Source organism: Chrysemys picta, chromosome 24, assembly GCF_011386835.1.
Source record: "Chrysemys picta bellii isolate R12L10 chromosome 24, ASM1138683v2, whole genome shotgun sequence".
Taxonomy (NCBI): domain Eukaryota; kingdom Metazoa; phylum Chordata; order Testudines; family Emydidae; genus Chrysemys; species Chrysemys picta.
In genome coordinates this window covers 12141984-12161058 of record NC_088814.1, presented here as the reverse complement: position 1 = coordinate 12161058, position 19075 = coordinate 12141984, and the positions used below count along the sequence as shown (strand labels likewise).

Here is a 19075-nt window from a genome sequence, read left to right as displayed (position 1 = left end):
TGGCGATTAGGCCATAAGGGATTTCACTGCTGGGGCGTCCTCTCTTCCCCCTTCCCCACAGCTCTTCTCATCCCCTCCGCTTGGCACCAAGCCCTTGGCACCAAGCCATCCTGCGCCCTCCTTCTCACTCCCAGCACAGAGCCTCCAATGCCCCTTACCCATCTGTCCCCTCACGCAGAGCCTCCAAAGGCCCCTACCTGCCTCCCTAGTGTGAAGGCTCCAGCACCCCTTCTCTGCCCCCCCCTCATTGTGCAGAGCCCCTCACCACTTCCCTACCCCTCCCCTTCGACACAGAGCCTCCAGTGCCCCTTACCCAGGCTGCTCGCCGTCACCTCCCACTGGAAGGTTTTCCCTTCGTCTGCACAGAGGCAGCTGGTGTAGGCGCCGTCTTCGCCCGCCTGCACCTGGAACTGCGCAGACTCGGCCAGCGTCAGCTGCACCTGTGGGGCCCAACATGAGATCCCCCTTAGGGCTGTGGGGGACGCACCAGCTCCAGCCAAGACGTTACCCCTCTGGGGTTTAGGCCAGGCCCCACTCACCGCGATGTGCTGACCCCAGTGGTCATAGGGTCACAGACAGTGACTGCCGATGCCACTCGCAGGCCTGCGCCGCTGCCCAGCTCCCCAGCCCCAGGTCACTGGCCCCAGCAGCTCAGCCATGGGCGGCGCTCACCTTGATGCACTGCTGCAGGTAGTTGAAGACGGTGGCCTTTAGGGCAAAGGCCTCTCCCCGGATCACGGAATATGGCAAGGCCAGCTCCACAAAGAAGGGTTTGAAGGCCATGAAGGTGGCCGTGGGTGAGAGCCCAAAGCCCACCTCGGCTGTGCAGAACATCCCAGCTTTCCACTCCGTGATGGTGTCGGGCACTGAGACAGGGACATCCTTGGAGCCCCCCTCGCTGGGCCGGAATAGACACAAAGCAATTTTAGACAAACATGTATCTCAGGTTTTCTCTGTCTGTCATCCCACCTCAACCTCTGGATGGCAGCTGTATGTTACACAGTAGTATAGAATCCCAGGGAATGTCCCTTGTGGACAATGGCGTCTCCACATTAAAAGAATTTATGCACAGACGTCCTCCAAATTCATGTCCCCGTCCCAGAGAATTGTGACCTGGATGTGGTGAAGTGGCATGAGTGTTCCCATGATCCTGAGAGCGATGCTGTCGGGAGTCTCATCCTCCTGGCAGAGTCACCCAAGTCAGCAAGGTTGAAGGTGAGGTTCCAGACAAACATCAATCTAATCCCCGTCTCCCCAAGTCCTTAACAGGAGAGCATGCGGCTGAGGGAGAAAAACTGAACATTGGGAGGAGGGCTGGGGATCACTTATTGGACCAACTGACCTGCTGGGACTCATAGGGAACTCCCCGCTAGCAGGGGATAGAGGTTGCAACCAAGCTGAAGAGAAAGCAGGGAGGTCGGAAGCAGCCCAGATGTAACTGATAGAAGACTGGTCAGGTATGCTAGGAAGAGACAAGCGAGGCACTCCATGCCTCTTTCCCTTGGGCGCTGGGCCAGGACCTGGTGAAAAGGGAGGGCCCAGTCCCTCTACCTTCCTCTCTGCCTATTCATTTGGGGAACAATGTACTGCTTGGCACCATCAGAGAAACCCAACCCAGGACTTTCAGGGTAGGAAAAACTGTTGAGGCATGACCTGTCCACTAGGCCTGCTGGCCTCCGAGTGAAAGCCACTACCAATGTCTATTGTCATTAAATAATTACTATCTGGCCTGCCCTGTTGTCTGACCTCCCATCATTTTCTCCAAACATGCTTAAAAATAAACATCGATATTCTCATAGAATCATAGAATATCAGGGTTGGAAGGGACCTCAAGAGATCATCTAGTCCAACCCCCTGCTCAAAGCAGGACCAATTCCCAAATAAATCATCCCAGCCAGGGCTTTGTCAAGCCAGGCCTTAAAAACCTCCAAGGAAGGAGACTCCACCACCTCCCTAGGTAACGCATTCCAGTGCTTCACCACCCTCCTAGTGAAATAGTGTTTCCTAATATCCAACCTGGACCTCCCCCACTGCAACTTATAGATTCATAGATTCATAGATTCTAGGACTGGAAGGGACCTTGAGAGGTCATCGAGTCCAGTTCCCTGCCTGCATGGCAGGACCAAAAAACTTGAGACCATTGCTCCTTGTTCTGTCATCTGCCACCACTAAGAACAGCCGAGCTCCATCCTCTTTGGAACCCCCCTTCAGGTAGTTGAAGGCTGCTATCAAATCCCCCCTCATTCTTCTCTTCTGGAGACTAAACAATCCCAGTTCCCTCAGCCTCTCCTCATAAGTCATGTGCTCCAGACCCCTAATCATTTTTGTTGCCCTCCCCTGGACTCTTTCCAATTTTTCCACATCCTTCTTGTAGTGTGGGGCCCAAAACTGGACACAGTATTCTAGATGAGGCCTCACCAATGTCGAATAAAGGGGAATGATCACGTTCCTCGATCTGCTGGCAATGCCCCTACTTATACAGCCCAAAATGCCGTTAGCCTTCTTGGCAACAAGAGCACACTGTTGACTCATATCCAGCTTCTCGTCCACTGTGACCCATAGGTCCTTTTCTGCAGAACTGCTACCTAGACATTCGGTCCCTAGTCTGTAACAGTGCATAGGATTCTTCCGTCCTAAGTGCAGGACTCTGCACTTGTCCTTGTTGAACCTCATCAGGTTTTTTTTGGCCCAATCCTCTAATTTGTCTAGGTCCCTCTGTATCCGATCCCTACCCTCTAGTGTATCTACCACGCCTCCTAGTTTAGTGTCATCTGCAAACTTGCTGAGAGTGCAGTCCACACCATCCTCCAGATCATTAATATAGATATTAAACAAAACCAGCCCCAGGACCGACCCTTGGGGCACTCCGCTTAAAACCGGCTGCCAACTAGACATGGAGCCATTGATCACTACCCGTTGAGCCTGACGATCCAGCCAGCTTTCTATCCACCTTACAGTCCATTCATCCAGCCCATACTTCTTTAACTTGGCGGCAAGAATACTGTGGGAGACCGTATCAAAAGCTTTGCTAAAGTCAAGGAATAACACATCCACTGCTCTGACACATTCTCTGTCAACATTATAATTATAAAAAATTAAAATTGAATTCTGCCAAGCCTAGACACGGGACTCAGTTCTGCCCTTGATAAGGCCCCTTCAGGCTACTACGGGAGCACAAAGGGGGCTTAAAGCAGCCGTAAGCCAGCATGAAGTGTGCTTGCTGGCTAGCACAAAGGTCTCTCTCCTCTAAGTTGGGGGCTGACTCTACCTTCAGCTGCTCTAGGAATGTGGAGGCCAGAAAGGTGATGCAATGCCATTGCTGTCCCCCTTCCTGGGGTGTGCCAAATTCAGTCTCTGTAGTCCCACTGCTCCTTCTCTGTCCCTGTTGTCTGGAGCCTTTATCTGGGGTTAACTCAGGATATTTGGATTCATCACAGAAGCAACAAGGGAAGTCTTTAGAGCAGAGGTCCCAAAACTGTGGGGCCCACCCGCCAAGGGGGCATGGAGGAATGTTCAGGGGGGGCACGGCTGGCTCGGGCCAGGCCCCATGGGGGGGGGAGGGAGCGCCAACAGCCCTGCCCCACACCCAGCTCTGTTCCAGCCCCGCCCCAGCCGTGGCCCTGTCCCCAGCCTCAGCACGGCTCCACACCTGTCTGGGGGCCTGGCTGCCAGCTCCCAGTGTGGCACGGCTGCGACTCCACTCCTGACCCCAGCCCCGCCCTCACCCTTGGCCCCTGGCCACGGCTCCATTCCCAGCCCGGGGCAGAGGGTGGGTGCAGGGGTGAGGCCAGGGGCAGAGTCGCACCTGGCTGCAGGCCTGGCTTCCGGCCCCCACTGCAGCCTGGCTGCGGCTCTGCTCCTGCCCCCGCCCCCAGCCTTAACCCTGGCCACGGCTCTGTCCCCGGCCCTGCTCCTGGCCCCAGCCCCACCCTCAGCTGCAGCCTCAGCTCCCTAACCCCTGTTTGCTGCCTCCACCCCCTGGAGCCACGGCCCCACTTCTGACCCCAGCTCCAGAGCAGGGGCAGGGGCAAGGGGAAGAGGGGGCACAACCTTCAAAAGTTTGGAGACCACTGCTTTAGAGGGTCTGGCCTGGAGGCTGCTCCATAGGGAAGGTCTGCAGTAGCTCCTCACTCACCCCACAGGGACCAGGTCCCACAGCCACGTCTCTGGGAAGTAGGCACGTGGCGCTGGCTCTGCCTCGGTGCTGGGCTCTGGCTCCGGCAGGGCATTGCCTAATCCACCATGCCCCACTTGTACGTTCTGCCTCGAAATCCCGCGTCTATAGGAAGAGTCTAGAAAAGTGCGAAAGGGAGTAGCCAGGCTTGTCACCCGCACACAGGCAGCGTCAGGCACATCCAGGCCCTTCCCCACCCCACACACATCTCTAGGGGCACAGAGGCCTTTCCCCCACACCAACCCTCCCACCTGCAACAACACCCCTCCCCTCCGCAAAAACACCACTAGGCACACTACCTCCCTCCACATTCACTCACACCAAGAGCCCTCCTCCACACAGCGTTAGACAGAGCAACACCCTCCCCTCACACACACCAAACACCCTTCCCCCCCAGCGTTAGACACAGCAACGCCCTCCCCTCACACACACCAACACCCCTCCCCCCACAGCGTTAGACACAACGCCCTCCCCTCACACACACCAACACCCCTCCCCCCACAGCGTTAGACACAGCAACGCCCTCCTCTCACACACCAACACCCTTCCCCCCCAGCGTTAGACACAGCAACGCCCTCCCCTCACACACAACACCCCTCCCCCCACAGCATTAGACACAGCAACGCCCTCCCCTCACACACATCAACACCCTTCCCCCCCAGCGTTAGACACAGCAACGCCCTCCCCTCACACACAACACCCCTCCCCCCACAGCGTTAGACACAGCAACGCCCTCCCCTCACACACAACACCCCTCCCCCCACAGCATTAGACACAGCAACGCCCTCCCCTCACACACATCAACACCCTTCCCCCCCAGCATTAGACACAGCAACGCCCTCCCCTCACACACATCAACACCCTTCCCCCCCAGCATTAGACACAGCAACGCCCTCCCCTCACACACAACACCCCTCCCCTCCCCAGCGTTAGACACAGCAACGCCCTCCCCTCACACACACCACTTGTCTTTTTTTTTTTTTTTTTTTGCTGCTTGGGGCGGCAGAAAAGCTGGAGCCGCCCTTGGCTCCAGGGCTGTTTAACTGAGGTGTAGACATTCAGGCGTGGGCTGGAGCCCGGACTCTGATGTCCTGCGTGGGGAGAGGGTCCTGGAGCCCAGACTCCAGCCTGAGCCCGAATGTCTACACTGCAATTAAACAACCCCATAGTTCGAGCCCCATGAGTCAGCTGACATAAGCCAGCCACAGGTGTTTACTAGCAGCGGAGACAGACTCTCTGTGGCCACAGCATCTGACTCCATAACTCCTGAAGCTTCAATGAATCCCCCAGAATTTATTTCTATTTGTTCTAAATCTCTCAGCTGTCTGTTCATTCAAGCAAATGTCCCCTGGGTCTCATATTGTGGGGCAAGATCCAAAGCAGGGACTGAGCTCTTTCCTCTAAATCCATCAGACTCTGAAACATCTCAGTAAAGTCCCCTCCTTCTCTTCTTTTTTTCTAGACTAAACAACTTTCGTTCTGCCACGAAATCCCCCATCGGCATTGCCCTTCTCTAGGCCTTCCCCAGCTCAGGAGCAGCAACCAAAACTGAGTGCAAGGCTCCACATGAAGGTGGTCAGTGCTCTCTCTAACGCCACTGAAACACGTTCTCTGTAACCCACCACCAACACGGGTTGGCTTTTCTGAGTGCTGCTTCACTCTGGACAGATGGTTTCATAGAGCTCTCTCCCCAGCGACTCTGAGGGCTTTCCCCACCCTGACCAATCCCATTTCTGGCCTTCAGGGAATGGAGAATCCATAGGGAATTTCAGAAACAAGAAGGATGGGAACTCACCCATTGGACTTCCTGGAGGGCCGAATTTAAGGATGGGTTGACTGCTGAACCTGAAGATCGGAATATCAGGGCAGATGAAAGGTTTCTTGGTGTTCGCATTAGTGAGAATTTTCAAAGCTGCATCCTGGGAAAAAGGAAAGAAGGGAAAACAATATAACCAGTAAAAAACTGTACAAGAGGCAGCAAGGGGCTGTTTTTCGCTGCCCATTTAAAGGGAAAGTAACTATGAAGGAATAAAGCTGAAATACTAGCAGACCCAAGACTGTGGTACTATATCTGTGAGTTTGCTTGGATGAGAGGAGGCAAGTCTCCTAAACTCCAGATGCTCACATAACAGCAACTCATCACACAAACAACCCTCCCAGCCCCACGGCTCAACCTGGACAATGCAACAAACAACCAGTCTAGCAATTCAATTCAACAAAATACCTCACTCACTGCCATGTCACTCTGCCCTCCCCAAACTCACCCCCAGGTGCCGGAGAAACAGATGGGCCTTGCAGCATCTATTGACCTCCAAGGTCAACATGTTCGGGTGACTCAGGTTTCTGGAGCATTAGTAGGAGCGTTGCCAGCTAATTGAGGGAAGTGATTATTCCCCTCTTTCGGCACTGGTGAGGCCACATCTGGAGTATTGAATCCAGTTTTGGTCCCCCCACTACAGAAAGGATGTGGACAAATTGGAGAAAGTCCAGCGGATGGCAATGAAAATGATCAAGGGGCACATGACTTACGAGGAGACGCTGAGGGAACTGGGCTTATTTAGTCTGCAGAAGAGAAGAATGAGGGGGGATTTGATAGCAGCCTTCAGCTACCTGAAGGGGGGTTCCAAAGCGGATGGAGCTCGGCTGTTCTCAGTGGTGGCAGGTGACAGAACAAGGAGCAATGGTCTCAAGTTGCAGTGGGGGAGGTCTAGGTTGGATATTAGGAAACACTATTTCACTAGGAGGATGGTGAAGCACTGGAATGGGTTTCCTAGGGAGGTGGTGGAATCTCCATCCTTAGAGGTTTTTAAGGCCCAGCTTGACGAAGCCCTGGCTGGGATGATTTAGTTGGGGTTGGTCCTGCTTTGAGCAGGAGGTTGGACTAGATGACGGTCTCCTGCAGAGAACACCCCACAGCCAGTTTCCCCCTCCTTTTTTAACAACTCCAGCAGCTCTGCTGATCACCACTGTGGCACTCTCCCTGTGTCCCTGCAGCCCAGAGAGGGAGGAAGCAGGAGAGTGTCTGGCTGATGGCTGAGCTCCTCTCCCGCCACTTGGGGCTGCTGCACCTTCCCTGCTTCTGGAGTCACATGTGTTGCCTCTGCCTCCACTCCCTGACTCACCTGGGCGGATGGTCTGCAAAGCAGGCAGCAGCACTGGGGCTCCAGCAGCAGAGAAGGCACAGCAGCCCCATGTGATGAGGGAAGAGCTCAGTCAGCAGCCAGCCACCTGGCTGCTTCCTCCCTCCCCTTGGCTGCAGGGACACAGGGAGAGTGCCGCTGCCAGGCGCAGTGCTGCCTCCTCGCTACTGGGCATCCCCCCAGAGGCATAGGGTGACCAGGTGTCCAATTTTTGACTGGAACATCCGGTCGAAAAGGGATTTTGGCGGGTCTGGGGCCGTTGAGTGTCCAGTTGGCGACGCTGCGCAGCAGGGCTGGCAGGCTCCCTGCTAGCCTCCATGCTGCGCGGCTCCTGGGAAGCAGCTGGTATGTCCACCTCTGGCTCCTACGCGTAGGGGCAGCCAGGGGGCTCCGCCTGCTGCCTCCACCCCAAATGCTGCCTCCGCCTGCGGACGGGGCAGCGTGCAGAGCCACCTGGCTGCGCCTCCACGTAGGAGCTGGAGGGGGGACATGCCACTGCTTCCAGGAGCTGCTTGAGGTGAGTGCTGCCCAGAGACTGCACCCCTGACCCTCTCCCACGCCACAACCCCCTGCCCCAGCCCTGATCCCCCTCCCGTCCTCCAAACCCCTCAATCCCAGCCCGGAGCAGCCGCCTGCACCTCAAACCCCTCATCCCCAGTCCCACCCCAGAGCCCACACCCCTGATCCCCCTCCAGTCCTCTGAATCCCTCAGTCCCAGCCTGGAGGCCCCTCCCATACCCTGAACCCCTAATTTCTGGCCCCACCCCAGAACCTGCACCCCCAGCCCAAAGCCTGTACCTCCTTCCACACCCCCACATCCTGCCTCAGCCCAGAGCCCCCTCCCATATTCCAAACTCCTCGGATCTACTCTCCAGCCTGGAGCCCTCTTCTGCACCCCAAATCCCTCATCCCTGGCCCCACCCCAGAGCCTGCACCCCAAGCCAGAGTCCTCACCCCCTCTTGCATCCCAACCCACTGCCTCAGCCTGGAGCCCCCTCCTGCACTCTGAAATCCTTCTGGCCCCACTCCAGAGCCCACACCACCAGCGGGAGTCCTCACTGCCTCCTGCACCCCAGCCCCCTGAGCTAGCCCAGTGAAAATGAGCAAGTGAGTGAGGGTGGAGAGAGTGAGCGGGGGGTATGGAGTGAGCGGGGGCAGAGCCTCAGACAAGGGGCGGGGCAAGGGTGTTTGGTTTTGTGCGAGTAGAAAGTTGGCAACTCTACAGAGGCAGCCTGAGAAATCGGGGGTGGAGGGACATGACCTTGCATGCCCCCCGCATGTGTCACCTCTTCTAGGGAGGCATATGTCCTCTGATCTACATTAAAAGCTGCTCACTTGAACTTCAAGTTTACTTGGTTTTGCTTCTCAGATATTGTAGAACTTTTTAGGGGAAAGAGTAACATCTTTGATATATTATACAGCACTAAGTAACACTTGGGAATAACACACAAAAATAACCTTAAAGCTTATTTTCAACAAACGCAGAGAGTGATTCAGTGATTCAGCAGATCTGAATGAATTGCCTGTGGCTTCCTCACTCCGTGCACTGCACGGACGCACCGAGAGTGCCGCTGTGTCCCCACCACAGGCATCCCGAGGAGCCTGGGGGGCATGTGACCCCCCAGAATCTTTCATTTGTGCCCCCCCACTAGCCACAGCTACAGAGTTTTGCGCCAGCCCAAGTCTCTGAACGGACTGATGGTGCTTTCCCTGTGGAGCACAACGCAGTAACCCAAGTCTTGAGGTGACAAAGGCCTGGATAATGGTAACAAAGTCCATTCCAGACTGAAAAGGTTGCAACAGTTTGATCAGACTTACGTGGAGAAATGCCATCCTGGCTACAGCTGCTATCTGATCAACTCAAAGCAGCTACAGAGTCATTGTGTCCTGCACATTGCAAACTTGTGGGCGACCTCCTCGTGGGAGGAGCTGATACAATCTCTGCCATCTCTTCTGGTTGTTTTCCCCAACCTAATCTCAGCCTTACCTGAACAGCCTGATAGCTCTGCTATGCCTCAGCCTCAACTGGACCCTGGGTAAAGCACTCGACTGAACCTTTGTGGCTTAGTGTGATGGACACAAAGAGCTGCACGTCGGCAGCAGACGGAAGGCATTGCAAGCTACGCCTCCTCACTCACGCTCCTGGCACTGCACAGACCCACTGGATAGGAGCGGGAGACAAGGCAGGACCTTGAAACATGCACTAAGGCACTCAGGAGCGAAGAGCGAGAGCCCAGCACCAACCTCTGGGATCTCTACCGAAGGGACAAGACTACTTGAGGGCGAGTTTCTCAGCTCTCTCTAGGGTCCACAGGTGAGTCAACAGCCCCTCATGATCAGCGATATCTCAGGCAAGCTAGCGCTACCATGTCCCTGTCTCCATGAGCCAGACCCTCAGCATAATCGGCGTTATTTCATTGACTCCAATGGTGCTGTGCCAATTTACTCCAGCTGGCGATCTGGCCCTTTTGACTCCAATGGTGTTGGGACCATTTACACTAGCTGGGGATTTGGCCCCAATACCTATGTATATTTCTCTCTCTGATTTTGAGGCTTCAGGTCAGCAACTGTGGCCTCATCAGGCTCTGGCCTCCGCATTTACTTTACCTTAAATAAACGGTAGGAGTCACTGTTGGAAAACTGGACAGCCTGGGGCCTTCTGTGAGGCCGCCACCAGGGACTCATGTATTCGGAGTACTCAGAGAAATATGGACAATCGCCTGACTCGTGCTCTCGAGCTGCAGTGGGATAGTCTCCTTGGGGAAAATGGGGGAGCAAGTTATAGACCTAAAAATAAACAGACAACATGAGGCGTGGGAGCTAAGCCAGAGCCCAATTCCAGCCCCTTCTCTCACAGACGCATCACTCCATAAACCTCCCCAATCACCCTGGCTAATCTCCAGCACAGATGCCTCCCTCCACCCAATCCCATCTCCCGCATGGAGGTCTGTCGCTGCAGTTCCCCCACATCCATTCCTTTCTATCACCCGGGCAGGGACAACTCCCACAAAGAACCTTGCCAGTTGTCCCCTGTTGTACATGGGGGCAGGGAATTCTCCTGCCCCCACCCCTGGGGACCAGCTCTGCCCTGGAGAGCGAGCTCCGGTTACCCCGGCCATTATCTCAGCTCCGAGCTCCATGTTCCCAGCCAGAGCCGGGGTGAGGAGGTGCCGGGAGGGGGGAACTGCAAGGGCTGAAGGGAGAACAGGCAAGGCAAGCGGGGACCCCCCAGAGTTAGGGGCTGTCAAGTGCCATAGGAACAGCCCCCAGACTGGGGAGAGGTGGCCTCGAGGGGTGTCCTCCAGCGGCCGTGCATCGCCCCTTCCTGCGAGTGGGAGGACTCGTTGTGAGGGGCCGGGTGAGCGGCCGATCTGCTCTGGACTCACTTTGTCAACGCTGAGCTCGGCCTCGGGCTTCATGAGCAGCACGCTCTGATCCACGGCTCGGACGGCGCACAGGGACCCGGGGGCAGCCTGCACCCGCAGCTGGAGCTCTGAGCCCGGCAGGGCCCGGTCCTGCGAGAAGGCCAGCTTCACCTGGCGAGGCACAGCGCGTCACAGGGGAGGAGGGAGAGAGATCCCCAGGGGCAAGAGGAGACAGGCCCAGGCAGGGGCGGGGGCTGAAGGGCTGGGGCTTTGGGAGTCCGTGCTGGGGGTGGGGGTTGAGGCAGCCCAGGCTCATTCAGTGCCCCCGTGGGATGGCTCAGGGAGCTGCAGTTATTCATAGACACCCCAGAGCGAGTGAGGTGGATGAGGGTGCAACGACCTGGCGCTGCTGTAAGGCCAGGAAGGGAGGGGCTGGGGGCACCCAGCAATGCCCCTGCTCAGGGCTCCTGTTATGGGGCAGCGAGCGATTCCCCCACCCCAGAGGCTTCTCTGCCCAAGCTCCATGCTCACCTTGTTCGGGAGGCACTTGGCCATGTGCAGCCGGGCACGGTCAGCAGCCATCTCGCCATCGGGCAGCACCGTGTAACCCAGCACCGTGGCAGCAGGCGCCAGGTCAGCGCCGACGGGCAGCTCCACGGAGAAGGAGCCCTTCAGCCCTAGGGATGGTGGGAAACACCCAGGGGAAGTCAGGCCCAGCCAGCAGAGTCCCCTCCCCCAGCCCGGCCCCTGCTCAGGGGGCTCAAACCCCAGTTGCCCCCTGGGCACCCCCTATCTGCACAGACCCCCTCCCCCCCACACTTACCAGCCCCCTCCCTGAGGTCCAGCCCCTTGTGGAGGATCCTGGCGATGGCTCCCTTGGCCACGACCTGCGGAGGAGGAGACGGGAGTCACTGAGCTGACGCTATCCGGGGGGCTGACAAACGCCCTGATGTGGGGATAGCTACGCAGGCTGGAGTCAGGGCAGGGTGTGACCTCTGCTCCCCACGGACTAAGCCAGCAGAGGTGGGGGTGCAAGGAAGAACATTCAGGTAGGTATCCCATTCCCCAGCCCCCCAGGTCAGCCAGCTCCCGCTTTGGGGCCAGATTGGAACTAGAGCCCCTAGTGGGGAAAGGGGAAAAGCCCCGTCCTGATCTAGCCCCCCCCTTTTCATTCAAAGGAACTGTCCTATTGCCCACTGGTCTGTCTTGGGGTCACAGCGCTGATTCCATACCTCATGCTCATACACATGGACGCACACATGCACCTTGTGCTCACACACACATACACACGCACATACACACACACACACACTTTAGTCTCCCAGGACGGGCTCACCAGGAAGATGAAATCCAGGCTCCTGGACCCGTTCCCCAGGGCCTCCCTAGCAATGATGTAATCCACCTGGAGCTGCTGGGCCTGGTCGCAGGGCAGCACCCCTCCCAGCGAGCGGATCTTCAGGAAACTCTGGCTCTTGGAGTAGAAGGGCTCCAGGTTACGATGGGCATCCGGATAACTGGGAGAGACTCTTCCATACACAGAGCTGCGATCCACCTGCTTGAAGTGCCCCTGGGGGATAGAGAGAGCGATGGGGATCATCAGGGATACAGAGTGCCCAACATAGGACAGGAATGCCGCCGGGGCAAGGCAGGTTTGCCAACTGATTTCTTTATCAAGACCCCTCACCCTGTGTCTGTAAGAGCAGTAGTAGAGAGAGAGAATCTGGAGCACTGGGCCTAGTGTAAAACCTGAGGCCTGAACCACAATCAACATAGCCAGGCCATGCTATGAGCAAAATTCAGGCCCTGTCATAAAGCAGATGCTTGCTTACAAGTCCACTGTCTGGTACATGAACTTGGCAAAGATATGACTAGTGTTGCTAAAACACAGGCTTTCCTAAGAAGTACTAGGTGTTCATGTAAACACATTCCAGAAGGCTTGCACAGGTACACCCTAACCTAGAGTTCTCACGTAACGGCATAAACACAATCCTTGGAGATGGTACAGGAACACACCGACCCAAAGTAAGATAAGAATGGGATGACAGAATAGTGAATGGGGATGTTTTGTTTGAACCAGCAGGTACAAAGTGTAGGGTTGATAACTAACCATATCAGGAGTGTCATATGTAACTTGTTTGCATCAATGTATAAAAGGGTAAGTCATAAGAAGGGCACCTTTGTCCAGCGGAGGGAGCAGCAGACAGTCCCGCTGCTGACTGAGCTGGTCCACTGTCATGAGCATACATATGTTAGTGTACCTCTAACCACAGAACCAGGGCGCTAGGACTGTGCTTTGTGGACAATAAACCTAGCCAAGTGCCTTCGTCACTGAACTGTGCCTGTGGTGTTTCTTTATGAGTAACATCGAGGTCTGCTGAATTAGCAGGCTGCACTCTCTGCTAGTGCTGATAACACCGGAGCTCCAAGAACAGAAGCACTGAGCAGCTGCAACAGCTTAGCAGCCTAGACAGCGTAACCGCAGCAAAAACAACATTTCTCAGCACTTAACAAAAGCGACATGGAAAACCCCAGTGGTTCGAATGGGGCAGCCTGACAGAGGCAATGCAGCAACCCCTGAGCTGCTGGGCCCAGTGCTGGGTGCCCTCGTACATCAAGAGCGGGTGTTCAGTCCCGCTCAAAGGAGATGATCAGAGGCTGGAGTGCAGGGTCCCCACAGGTGTTGGGATGCCCATCACTTACCCTCAGAGTGACCCTCTCTGTCCAGCCGGAGGTGTCCAGCTCGAAGGAGGCTCTGCCAGACTCGTCCGTCAGGAAAGTCTGGTCCTGCCTCACGTCTCCATAGCTAACAAAGAGCTGTAGCTTCTCATTCTTCAGTGCAGAGCCATCTGCCGCCTTCAGGAGCATCTGAGTCAGGAGAGAAAGGGGGAGACGCACAACTCAAGGGAGCAGACTCCTGGGAGAGTGTTGCCCACTAGGGACTCAAGAGCTGGCTGGGAGCAGAAAGGGATAATGCAATCCAGCCCTGAGATGCACTGGGAAAGCCCAGGGCTGGGATAGGGTGTTGGGGGTGAGGACTGAGGGGCATTAGCAGATCTGGGAAGAAGTTGGGGCAGGATGGGAATAGCTGGGGACTCTGGGGTGAGCACTGAGGGGTAACTGGTTGTCCAACCCCTTGACTGAGCCCTCCCTTGGGATGTGGGACTCTGCAGTCCAACCTCCCTCAGACCCTGAAACCAGGGCCTCAGATCATCTCCTGGAACCCCCTCCAGCCCCTCCTCCTCTGGCCTTTGTCTCTTTCCCGGGCCAGGAGGTCACCTGATCTCTTTGTTCACCTTTAGCTATTCCCTTGCAAGGGGGGAAGGGCCCTGGCCATTTGTTGCCAGGAGACAGATTGTCGGCCAGTTATGCACACTGGAGACTTAAGAAATCCATAGGGGAAACTGAGGCACCCACACAGTATTCAGAGGAAACATTAAGAACAGTCCCACTTCGTCACACCTGCCCATCCTGGCTAATAGCCATCACTGGACCTATCTTCCATGAAGTTATGTAGTTCTTTTTTGAACCCTGTTATGGTTTTGACCTTCACACCCATCCCTTGGCAAAGAGTTAAACAGGTTGACTGTGCAATGTGTGAAGAAGAACTTCCTTTTGTTTGTGTTAAACCTGCTGCCTATTAATTTCATTGGGTGACCCCTAGTTCTTGTGTTATGTGACAGAGTAAAAAATTCTTTATTCACTTTCTCCGCACCAGTCAAGATTGTATAGACCTCTATCTTATCCCCCCTGAGGTGTCTCTTCCAAACTGGAAAGTCCCAGGTTTTTTAATTTCTGCTCATATAGAAGCTGTTCCATACCCCTAATCATTTTAGTTACCTTTTCCTGTACCTTTTCCAATTCCAATATATCCTTTTTGAGATGGGGCGACCAGACCTGTACACAGTATTCAAGATGGGGAAGTTCTATGGATTTACATAGAGGCATTTGGATAATTTCTGTCTTGTTATCTATCCTATCCCTTCAAGCTCTGTCTTCCAGATAGAAAGACAGGGCTTGAAGGACATCTAACGTGTAAAGCCACTTCACCCCTCAAGGAATGGGGCTTAGGAAAGAATACAGGTAAAGATATGAAATGGTTTAAATGATAGTCTGAAACCACTTATGAGAGAAATTTAGGATGTGGTTTAAATGCCACATTATCTTTATGAAAGACAGTCTATGATGACCTTGTAATCTGCCAACCCTTTGAGCTGACGTAAATGTTATAAGGAATGAAGTCTTCATAGGCCAGTGTAGACCAGCTCAAACAGATGGTCCATCAGACAGATAAGCACCATATTAAGGTCCCATAATGGAGGAAGCTGTTGCTCTGGGAGAAAGACTCTGATAAGTCCCCTTAAAATCATGTTTACTATAGGGTGAGAGAAAACTTTATAATGTTGGGTTGGTGGATGATGCGCCAAGTTCACCACCAGATGAACCCGTACTGAGCTTAGAGATGGTCCAGATGTTTTCAAGGACAGCAAATATTGAAGTATATCAGGAATTGATGGCCCTGTTGGGGGCAGATTGTGTTGAGATGACCATGCAGAGAGGTGTGTCCATATCGCAGCCTAGGTACACTCTACTGGACTGTTTCTACTCTGAACTAGGATGTTTTGTACATCTGCAAAACAAGTTTTTTCTAAGTCCAGTAACCAGGCAGTTTCCATGTCGTCAGATGCAGTGATATCAGGTCTGGGTGAAGAACAGATCCATTGTTCTGGCTGACCAAGTCTGGACACAGAGGTAGTGCAACTGGAGGGGTCAGTGACAGAGATTTGAGTTCTGGATGCCAGTATTGTCTGCCCAAGTTGGGGCTGCCAGTATGACCAAAGCTTTCTCCTGTCTGATTTTCTGTAAGACGCGTGTATCAAAGGAACAAGAGTATAAGCATAATGTAGTCCCTGAGTCCAGAGCACTAGAAAAGCATCTGCTTGAGAAGCCAGACTCTGCCCCCTGTGGAACACAAGGTGTTGCATTTTCTGTCATGCTTAGTCACAAACAGATCTGTGTGAAGAGCTCCCCATCGATGTAAAATGGACCTCATAACTGAGTCCATTATGGACCATTCATGCTTCTGCAACCAGTGTCTGCTCAGATGATCCAACAGCTGTTCTGTAGACCTGGCAGATAAATTGCAGAAATCCTAATGTTGTGACATACATACCAGTTCCACAGAAGGATGGCCTCTCTTCATAAAGGGGTGGACCTGGTCCTTCCTTGCTTGTTTATATAGAGCATCATAGTGATATGGTCCAGCATTATCTGGATGTTCTGGCCATTGATATGGGGTAGAAAAACCATGCAAGCAAGTCAGATGGCCCCGAGTTTCAGGATGTTGATATGGAGTTGAGTCTTCCACTGGGACCAACAACCTTGAACTGTTAGGCTCTTGAAATGAGCTGCTCATCGCAGTGCAGAAGCCTGGGTCAGGATGGACTTTGTGAGCAATAACGGTGAGAGAGGCGCACCCTTGCAAACTTGCTCCGGGTCATTCCACCAGTTAAAGGAGTTCAGGAATCTGCACTTTCACACCTTTGCTGTGTATACTGGAGACAACCTAAATGGTGAGTCTGGTGGATGGAGTCACCAATGTGCATGAAGCCATATGACTAGGGCCCTACCAAATTCGCGGTCCATTTTGGTCAGTTTCACGGTCACAGGATTTTAAAAATAGTATATTTCATTATTTCAGCTATTTAAATCTGAAATTTCATGGTGTTGTAATTGTAGGGGTCCTAACCCCAAAAGGGGTTGTGGGGGGGTCACAAGGTTATTGTAAGGTAGGTTGCGGTACTGCTACCCTTACTTCTGCGCTGCTGCTGGTGGCAGCGCTGCCTTCAGAGCTGGGCAGCTGGAGAGCAGTGGCTGCTGGCCGGGAGCCCAGTTCTGAAGGCAGAGCAGCTGCCAGTAGCAGCACATAAATAAAGAGGGTATGGTATGGCATTGCCACCCTTACTTCTGCACTGCTGCAGATGGGGCGCTGTCTTCAGAGCTGGGCGCCCAGCCAAGGACTGATGTTCTCTGAAGGCAGTGCAGAAGTAAGGGTAGCAATACTGCGACCCCCCTAAAATAATCCTGTGACCCCCACCCCCATGACCCCATTTTGGGTCAGGACCCCTAATTTAAGAAATGCTGGTCTCCCCTGTGAAATCTGTATAGTGTAGGGTAAAAGCACACAAAAGACCAGATTTCATGGGGGGAGACCGGATTTTACAGTCTGTGATGTGTTTTTCATGGCCGTGAATTTGGTAGGGCCCTAATATGACCCAGCAATTGGAGACTGTAGTGAGTTAGCTGTGGGTACTCCCCCTCTGGGTCAGTGTGAGGCGCCACCCACAGTCAGGGAATTAGCAGAGTAATAAGCAGTCTAAGGTCTGGCCCTTAGGCAGGGCAGAGCACCAAACAGTCTAGAAGCTTCTGGCCCTCAGTCAGGGCAGGACAACGAGCAATGAGTGGGTTCTGGCCCTCAGGCAGGGCAGAGTAAGCCAGCAGTCTGTAAGCTCTGGCCCTTAGGCAGGGGTAGAGCTGCAATGAGTCTAGGATCCCAGACCCTCAAGCAGGGCAGAGCATCAAACAGTCTAGGGGCTCAGGCCTCAGGCCAGGCGGAGCACCAAGGGGTCTGTGGGCTCAGGAGAGGGGTTCTCTGACTCTGAGGCGGGGTGGAGCAGTAGACAGTCTATTGCCTGACATCTTGGATCAGGAAGACGGCAGACAAACGCAGGCCTTGTGGTCTAAGATGGGGAGGCTGCCACCCTGAGGGGGGGAGGCAGAGGGTAGGGGGACCCAGGCCCACCCAACTCCACTGGGTCCCAGCCCAGGGCCCTAACAGTGGTGGAGTGTTCCGCCATTGGGTCAGCGAGGAATCCAGCTGCAATACATTGACTGGGTGTCCGGCAGCAGTGCAGGCAGACTGGGGTCAGCTGTCTCTGGGCCACTTCCAACCATCCCCTCGCGATGTACCTGAATCTGCGGGGGTCCTCCATTTCCTCAGGGTACAAAGCCAGCAGCAGTCCCATTGACTCTTCAGTGCCTCGGACGGCTGATGGCTCCGGCAGGTCTGACCGCTCCTCAGCTCAGCGGGGTGCCTCTTCAGTCTCCAGCCTCGTGAGCAGACGGGAGACGTCTGCCTCCTCCGGCGGTGCCCAATGGAGCTCCAAGACCCGCCCTTTATACTTCCTGTCCCACCCCTTAACTTCCAACGGGAGGGGAAATCCCAGCCTGGCTGCATCCACTAGGGACTACTGAGTAACTCCTCCCACTCAGATTAAGTGGGAGGCCACTCCGCCTCACTACCGAGGCGTGTCCTCATTGTGGTTTGCAACTTGGTCTGCATTGGAATGATCAGAGCCAATGTATTGCTGAAGCTGGCTGTGGCAGGTAGGCCTTTGCTGCAGCAGAGTTTATGAAGGCTCTAATGAATCCCGTTTTCAGAGTGGAAATTAGATAAGATGTGTCCTTGATTATCGTTAGTCCCAGAATGGAGAACAGTGTCAAGAAGTATCGAATGCTTTCTGTGACCTGTTGGGGAGAAGAACCCTGCACCAACCAGTTGTTGAGGTACGGTACACTAAGATGCTGTTCTTTCTAAGATGGGCTGCTACCATAGTCAGACATTTCATGAAAGTCCTTGGAACTGTTGATAGCCAGAATGGCAGCACTCTGTACTGATAGTGTGTGTTGCCCACACAAAACTACAGATATTTCCTGTGTGCTGAACGGGTGGAAATATAGAAATATTCATGGTGCAGACAGAGAGCTGCAGAATAGTCCAGAGGATCCAAGGAAGGAAGCATGGAGGAGATACTTACCATGTGAAGCTTGACTTGGCTGTGACAAAGTGGGAATTTTCTGTAATATTTTCAGGAAGCCTATCTGTACTTCAGTTTCCCTTTGTGCTCTGTATTGCTACCCAGTCAACCTAGAGGCATGCAGGAAGCATGAGGTATGTGTGTCACCTAGCTGTCTGGTTGGAATGAATAGGGTCATTAAAGAATGGTCTGGAACCAACCCAAATCACCAGAAGGTCCAGCGAAACAAAGAGATGCCCCACAACTGAATAATGCGCACCTAACAGCAGGAAACTCCAGCGGGTGGGACATGTGAACTGAGCTGGAGAACAAAGGGAACAAGATGTCAGGTGATCAGGAGAAGGGCAGCCCTTCTGAGGGACTCAGCTGCTTTCACTGGGGTGGACAAAGGACAGAGGGAGAGAGAGACCAAATCAGGGATGGAGTCCATCACAGCTTGGCTGGCTCATCATGGCACATTGGCATACAAAAGGGTTCAGATCCTTGAAGTATAATACCGGGCACCGACCTTCTGACTTCTTGGGGACCAGAAAGTAGTGGGAGTAAAACCACTGTCCCTGAAACTGGTGAGAAACCTTCTCT

The 19075-nt window shown here is 54.2% G+C and overlaps 1 protein-coding gene across 1 annotated transcript in view; it reads right to left on the bottom strand.

The window, feature by feature from the left end:
* LOC101952926 (alpha-2-macroglobulin-like protein 1) overlaps window positions 1-19075 on the bottom strand; it is a 53972-nt gene that overhangs the window by 11311 nt on the left and 23586 nt on the right. Inside the window, exons 11-20 of the mRNA XM_065577458.1 lie at window positions 13380-13544; window positions 12016-12246; window positions 11503-11566; window positions 11211-11356; window positions 10701-10850; window positions 9922-10101; window positions 5970-6093; window positions 4136-4292; window positions 673-898; window positions 314-440 (exon numbers count right to left, since the gene is read on the bottom strand). Of these exons, the coding sequence (XP_065433530.1) occupies window positions 314-440; window positions 673-898; window positions 4136-4292; window positions 5970-6093; window positions 9922-10101; window positions 10701-10850; window positions 11211-11356; window positions 11503-11566; window positions 12016-12246; window positions 13380-13544 (1570 nt within the window). The remainder of the gene's footprint in view (window positions 1-313; window positions 441-672; window positions 899-4135; window positions 4293-5969; window positions 6094-9921; window positions 10102-10700; window positions 10851-11210; window positions 11357-11502; window positions 11567-12015; window positions 12247-13379; window positions 13545-19075) is intronic.